This window comes from Zea mays, chromosome 3 (assembly GCF_902167145.1).
Source record: "Zea mays cultivar B73 chromosome 3, Zm-B73-REFERENCE-NAM-5.0, whole genome shotgun sequence".
Lineage (NCBI taxonomy): Eukaryota > Viridiplantae > Streptophyta > Magnoliopsida > Poales > Poaceae > Zea > Zea mays.
The window spans coordinates 195,393,625-195,401,059 of NC_050098.1; the positions used below are offsets into that span (position 1 = coordinate 195,393,625).

Sequence of the window (7,435 nt, forward strand, 5' to 3'; positions counted from 1 at the left end):
AGTTTACCAAAAACATTATTTTGCATTATTCTACACTATAAATTGCACTGTTCGCAGAGTGGAGTCTGAATATAGGTATGAGAATGGATAAACTGATGTAGATAGTCTTATGTGCGCATATTGCTGAATCTAAAAAAAATGGATGACAAACCACACGATTGTATTTATTGAGAAGTTTTAGAGGGTGTTTGATTTATAGGGACTAATTTTTAGTCTCTCTATTTTAGTCATTTTTAGTGCCTAAATTTTTGATTAAATGATTACTATAGGAGGTTCATATAGTGTTTTTATTTGAAAAAGAGAAAAGTTTATGTACATGTTACATCGCTTGTGAGTTACATCTCACGTATCTATATTCTAACAAGATCAGCTATAGTGCTCTTCATTCTGTAGCATATCACGAGCATCTTCTTTTCAAATTACTCTGCGCATGGTTGCAACATGGGGGTGTATCGTCAAAGACCCACTGATTCCTGCATTTCCAAATACACCATGACATTGTTATGATTGTCTCTAACGCCCAGGGATTTGAGATTTGTCGATTGATCCTCTGCACAGTAGTGTGAGAGTCGGAGGTGCGTGGAGGAATTATTCCAACTTTTTGTCGACACCTATTGGCAAACTTACATCTGAAGATCGGGTGGGACAGTCTCCCTTTTTTGTAGGATGCGATTTTTGCATGTATACAAATCAAACTCCATGCCTCTTTTTTGCGGTCTGTCTTTAGTATTGAGCTTGTCGTGGAGCAACAATCAGAATAACTTTTGTTTCGGTTGGCATTTCCATTTCCAAAGGTTCTTAAAAGTGTGGGGAACCGTGGCTGACCTTGTCAGCAAATTGTATGCTTTCCTTGAAGAGTAATGGGTTCCCCATTGACACATCCATATGTACATTTTATCATTCAAATTCAGCTCCAGGAACGTTGCTTCTATGTGTTGGAACTGTTGGTGCGCCTCCGAGGATAGAGGAAGGTGGAACATGTCTTGCGACAGATTATGCTCATTGGCTTGAAGGAGGGTGATATGCTTATTTACTGCATATGAGAATAGCTCTAGGTGTGTCTCTGATAGAATCCTAGCTCCCCACGAATCATATCAAAGCTGGACTGAGGTGCCATTTTCAACAGTTACCTGAGATAGATTCTTATACCTATATATGTAGGTTTTTAAGAGTGTTTTTCTACCAAAAGGATTCTACTTGAATTGTTAGATCTTGACTCTCTTCTATAAAAGTCATGAATTGGATGATGAGCTTGATGTTGTCAATTGTATTCGATAGCTTGGGTATTTTCTTGTGCCATTCCTTTAAAGCTTTCCTGGCTTTTTTGAATTTTGTCATCAGCTCCTTTGCCGGATTTGATGCAGAGGCTGGGACCAAGCATCTTGGAGAAGGGCGGGGAAATCCTTATGTTGTAGTCAAAAGTTTTCAAATATGAAGGTCTTAGGCCTAGGGACGTTAATTTTGACTTTGATGGTTCAGGAGGTGTGGTCTGAGATGTCCCTTGGCAATGTTTTAGTGCCTAAATTGACAAACAAATGGACTAATAGATGGATTATCTCTATTTTAGTCTTGTGTTTGGCAATTTAGGGATTAGAAGGGACTAAAATGGAGGGGCTAAAAATTAGTGTCTGAAAACTAAACATCCCCTTAATCTGTATAAGTATAGTTGGAGTCGTGCATAAAAAATTAACTATCGAATATATCGAGAGCTGTTGCGTTGACTGCGCTTCAACTGCCTAGGCAATAATAATTTTGCTAGTTTTTCTAGTGATGTGTTCAGGGCGTGGTATAGTTGTATACTTGTATAGGCTATCCTTGCGGTCGAGGCCCAGGAGCTTTTGCAGCATAGATTCAGGAATATTCTTGCACGCATAGCAGGCAGCAGTAATGGGTAACCGACCATAGATTCTAGCAGCCACATTGGCAACGAGCCAACGACAACGACGAGCTAGTGCACATCAGGAATGGGGTCCCTAGCTGCATCGTCCAGGTGATGATGTCCAGGTCGCCCAGTAGTCATCCAAGCTCTGGAGTCCGGTCGGGGTCGGTCGACTGCCCGCAGCCTGCAAGGTCGCCTACGCCCCTGCGGCGCAGTTGCCTGTTCAAAGTGGCGTTTATCGCTGCAAAAGTGCGCCATGGTGGCAAGGTTCCTGCGCGCGTGCACGCGTCAGGCCAAAGAAGGACGCGGCCCTCCCTCTCCCGCCGGTAGCCGGCAGCCGGCAGGCATCCCCACCGTACCCATGCGCCAAAAACCTCATGGAGTTCGTGCTTGTGCTTTACAGCAGTGCTTCGATTGCCGAGCACGGGTGGTTCAGATGCCCTCCGACCCTCTTTGCATTTGCGTGCGTGGTGCAGACCTAATCTAGTTCTTAGCGAGTGCGTCACCGCATCATCATCACGTACTTATTAGTGCTTAAACGCATTACTGTATCGTCGAGGGAGGAGGCCAAAGCGGAGCCACGACCGAAAGCAGTACTCGAGTAGACCTAGACCTAGCCATCAGAGAAGGGTGGCCTCTCTTTACGCCGATCTCACTACACCGTCAGAGTGAGGTCACTGGTCGCGTGCTTCATATATTTGGATGGTCGTTGGTTAACAGGCCGACACAGAGCACAAACAAGCCCGGCACAATTTCGGCCTGCTAACTTGGATAGGTCAGATCCTAACCCTAGCAGGCTGGGCTTCAGCAACTGTTTTCATGCTGAAAGACACAATGGAGCAACACAGATCAACCAGCTGCAAGCCTGCAAGTCGTTTACTTGACCAAATCATCGAAATTTATGCGGCAGAAACAACGATAGTCCAACTCCAAATTACAAACCAAGTCACCAGAGCAATCATCGAAATTCATACGGCAGCAGTACCAATGAACTACATAGCATCGAGGCACCACGAGAGAACACAGACCAATCTATTGACGGTGACGGGTATGACGAATCTGTAAATGTTTTATGATATCTGACAGAGGGGTATGTGCAGATCAAGCAGAGCCCTTGAGCTTCTTGGCGATGCCCGCGAAGTATTTCCCCTGGTGGAAGGCGTGCTCCAGCTCCACCTCGCTCGGCCACCTCGAGCCGTCGGCGGCGAACGTGCCGGCGCCGTAGGGGCTGCCACCCTGGACCTGGTCCATGCCGAACAGCTTGGCGCCGAAGGTGTAGCCCACGGGCACAAACACCATGCCGTGGTGCGTCAACTGGGTAATCGCCGTCAGCCTGAATGAATGAAGACAATATAACAAACGAAATGTTGGTCTCGCGATCTTTGGACATCAGGCCTGCATGTTGTAGCTGTAACCATGTGCGGAAGCGGAACAGCACTTACGGTGTAGTCTCTTGGCCACCACCCTGGGTTCCAGTGCTGAAGAACATGCCGGCAGGCTTGCCAGCGAGGCTCTGCTCCCTCCAGAGCCCACCGGTGGCATCGAAGAACGCCTTCATCTGAGCTGCCATCATTCCGAACCTTGTCGGGAACCCAAAGAGGATACCGTCAGCCTCTGCAAGTTCCTGCGGTGTGATGACTGGCACGTCGGGCTTAGGGGGCGCGCCCATCTTTCCAAGCACTTCTTCAGAGAGAATTTCAGGGACCTTCATATGCAAAAAAAAAAAAAAGAGTAAAAGTGGTATCAGCAATTCAGGTCCAGATTTGCATTCGTGAACTGTTTCCAAGCACCTTATGTACTAGTCTCGGAGCAGTTAAGCCAGACGAGTGTGGAACTACATAGTCATGATCAGGGCTTAATTACCTGCCATATTTTAGCCTCAACACCTTCAACAGATAAGGCACCTTTCTTGATCTCTTCAGCTAGTTTGCCAACATGCCCATACATGGAATAGTACCTGTTGTAAGAATGGATTAGCCTTTTCTTCTGAGTTCCAACTTACAATTACTATTATTATTATTGCACGCAATTTTACCACCACAATCCATATGTGACTAACTTATGTTTCAGACCTTACAGAAAAGGTGTTTTAAGCTGAAGAACAAATCCAACAACAAATTGGTGGGGCAGTGTCGATGTCCTGGTTTCCTTCTGAACACGTCCTATGTTCTGATACTCATACTTCATACAGACACGTCATTCAACTACTCCATAAAGCGCTTTGTTTTGTTGCCTTAGTTTTGAAGTGATGGAAGAGTCAATCCTAGAAAAACGATATGTGCAGCCATACTAAATTCAAGAATACATTATTTTTATGAGGGTCAGTGACATGAAAGGAAATAAAACTACGAGTATATCTTCTTAGTTAAGATATCACTTTCAGCTTTATTTCTTCTAGAAAAGATGGTCTGCATACAGCGGGACAACAAAAAAAAAGTATATCACAAACAAGAAGATTGGAGAAGCCCTACTTCTAGAAGAAATTTATACATGTGTTGCTAGGCTTATGTATAGGTGCAGCAGTGCATGTAATTTATATCCAAGTAATCAGGTCTTCAGGATTGCTGAACTTCCATTCTGGTGGTTAGAAAGCCTGATGATGAAGACTACCAGATCATAAATGTCCCTCAAAACCATTTATCACAATATACAGTTTTGCGACCGCTAATACCTGATTAACTAGTTAGTTAACAACTGAACTGGACAAAAAGAGACATGATATAAGCAAAGAAAACCATCTTGCCAGTGCAAATAAGGCCTGTAGTTAAAAGTGTGCTCCATTAATCAAATACTATTAGGGCTCAAGTCAACACTTAATTAGATGCTCACAAATGTTAAATTTGTTTGTACTATTCGTGTTAAAGTTCACTGTACAGCTACAGCAGGAACTGGTCAGCAACTCTATGTAAAGGAAAATATAACAAAAGTCTATATGATGGCCTTTTCATTTTGCCATATTATGGGCCATTTTTCCCGGAACGTGTTTCATACAGAGAGTTTGAGCCAATAGTTTTTATCCTCATAAAGAATCGCTTAGCTGGCTAGAGATGTGGAGAGAAAAAAGATCTGAAGCATGACTTGCACATATGAATGAGCCATTTAACGGTAAAAAGCGTTTTTTTTTTTTGGGTAGGGAACCCACATCACAAAAGGGGGGCATCCACCATGTCAAAAGAAAAGGGCGTATCCAAATGAATCACGTATTTTTTAAAAAGAAAGGCAGAGTCATTCCATTTGATTTGTTATAAAAGGTCGCAAATACATGCAATGGAGGAAACATCCAAATATCCTCACAACATTTTTGTGCTTATAGGTTAGAACATAGAAACTCTCATCTGAAGGTAAGGTTAGAATTTCCGTTTTGGTGTCAGAAAAGGGGAACAAAGCATTATATTTATATATTTTGGCTGCCACCGTCCAGGGTTTCATCTACAATGTTCACTTCCAGATCAATATGATACAGGCAAGTGGATGTGCTAAGCGGTTATTAAACTTTGAGTAGTCCAATTAGTAGCATATAAACATAACTAGCTATACATCGATGTCGATCTTTTGAAAACAGAATAGAAAAATTGACAGCTAGGCATCTTTAATAGAATAATATGACGAAGAGCATATTTGGTCTGGAAGCAAGCACCTTCTTTTCAATAATCTAACCACAGTTATGAACTTGACGGGCTAAAACAATAGTGGCACTAATTTCTTTTGCCGGCCAGTCAGCAAGGCTGGCAAAATTGGACCTCCGGTGCACAGATGTGCATATAGAAAAGCATAAGAAAGGGTGGGCACGACTAGCGCCGGAGCCCACCACTATTTGGTCCCATTAAGTAGGCATCAATTCCGTCAAGGACACAAACCCACCGTCATGATTGATCGAGACCATGTGTCCTGCATATGAAAAGAAGCACGGAGCACTACAAGTGCAGCACATCCCACCCACTCGTTTCTTCACCAACAATAGTAGAAATGGGTCGGAACGGAAGTAGGAACTGGAGGCATCCTACATCTGAGTTCCTAAAATCGACGGTTCATCTCGAGAATTCTTCCCGTAAGACTAATCTTATGTGAGTCGATCACAATCTAAACCCTAGCAATCAAGAATAACACCGTGAGCGGCACTGGACAGGTCTTAAAGGCACGGATATACAATCGGGAAGAGGAAATTAGAACCTGAAATCAGGATGTCTTTGTCTAACTTATATATACAAAAAAAGAGGGGGGGGGGGGGGGGGGGGGGGGGGGGGGGGATTTTAAGGAGCGGGCGACGGAAACCAAGGGAATAACCATGAATTCCAAAAAAAAACTAAGAAGGGGTGGTGGCGATGCTTACACAACGTAGATCTTAACCGCCATTGGAGAGGTCTCGGAACTCCTGTGACCAGACCAGAGGGAGATGCGGGAACTCCTGTGGGCGGGCTGGGGCAGAGCTGGGGTTGTTGTTGTGTGCAATGTATCGCAGCACCTGCTGGCTTGGTGGTGGTGGTGTCAGTTTCCGGTAAGTGGAGAGAGTATTTATAGGCAGGGGTGTGATTTCCGTGTATCGCAGCCGCAGCACCTGGCTTTCTCTCTTCGATTCGATTCGACGCCAAGGCTCATTCAAACGCTTCGCTTTGGCTGTTTTTCCGTGTCGACTCTCTCGGACGGTCTTTTCCTACAACTTTTTTTGTCGTAGTACATATATGAACCGGCTGGTGCGACGGTTGGACTCGAAACGCCGGATGTATCTCACGGAGACGGAGGACACGCAAGCAAAACAGACCAAAGTTCACGTCAGTGGGGTTGAGTTCTGACTGACGGTTTTAGGGGAAACGATTTCCCAGATCTCGTAAACATTGGTACAGGGTCCTCGGGGTTTAAAAATAGTTACAGCACAATTTTGACGCAGGAGCCTCGCACTACGTAACTGACAACGAGGATTTTAGTTCATAGCTATACTGTATAAATTCTAAATTAGACTGTGAAACTGAGCGCATCCGGACAGCTCTTTTTAATCTGGGCCTTGAGTAACCAATAAATCAATATATATATATATATATATATATATATATATATATATAAAAGAGATAGAAGAACAATGTGCACATGGATGAACGGCTGGCGCTGAATCATCCTTTACTCCTTTATTACACACACCTACCCCTGTTATGAATTTAAGTCAAAAAGATTTGGCACACAGTGGATGCTGTTAGCTGGCTGCCATTTCGCTGGAGGCTGGACCTGTCCTATATGTGTATGTATTGGTATGATCCCAATACGCAAGCCTCTGTTTGACGCGCATGTGGCGTGCGTGCGTGCGTATGGGACAGCAATGCATGACGACTCTGCAGGTAGTTTGATTGTCCTGTACCTCCGTCCTCCGCAGCCGCAGCTGGCTTCTTTCATTTGTACGTATAAGTCTGCAGATAGGGGAGGGAGTCCATGGCCGAGATGGTCTTCCGGGTCGTTGTCTCGTACCGTGTCCCGGACTTCCTGCGGTACGGTCTAATCTAATCCAAAGGATCGCTACCCGGTTGAATGTAATATGCAAGAAGGTGGATCCATCGATCCCAGATCCCA

At 44.4% G+C, this 7,435-nt stretch overlaps 1 protein-coding gene across 1 annotated transcript; it reads right to left on the minus strand.

Annotated features, from left to right (window-relative positions):
• Positions 1–2,726: 2,726 nt before the first annotated feature.
• Positions 2,727–6,363, minus strand: LOC100283201 (uncharacterized). The gene is made up of 4 exons (NM_001156103.3): positions 6,210–6,363; positions 3,743–3,836; positions 3,322–3,584; positions 2,727–3,212 (listed from the first exon to the last, which is right to left on the minus strand). Exons 1-4 carry the CDS (start codon positions 6,230–6,232, stop codon positions 2,981–2,983), a joined length of 612 nt encoding a protein of 203 aa, NP_001149575.1. The 5' UTR covers positions 6,233–6,363; the 3' UTR covers positions 2,727–2,980.
• Between the last annotated feature and the right edge of the window lie 1,072 nt (positions 6,364–7,435).

Excerpts from the sequence above, each read along its gene's own strand:
- LOC100283201 (NM_001156103.3), bottom strand. The coding sequence starts at position 6,232 with ATGGCGGTTAAGATCTACGTTGT. Across the intron at positions 3,837-6,209 it reads GCGGTTAAGATCTACGTTGT|GTACTATTCCATGTATGGGC; the intron begins GTAAGCATCGCC and ends TTCTTACAACAG. Across the intron at positions 3,585-3,742 it reads TTGAGGCTAAAATATGGCAG|GTCCCTGAAATTCTCTCTGA; the intron begins GTAATTAAGCCC and ends TTGCATATGAAG.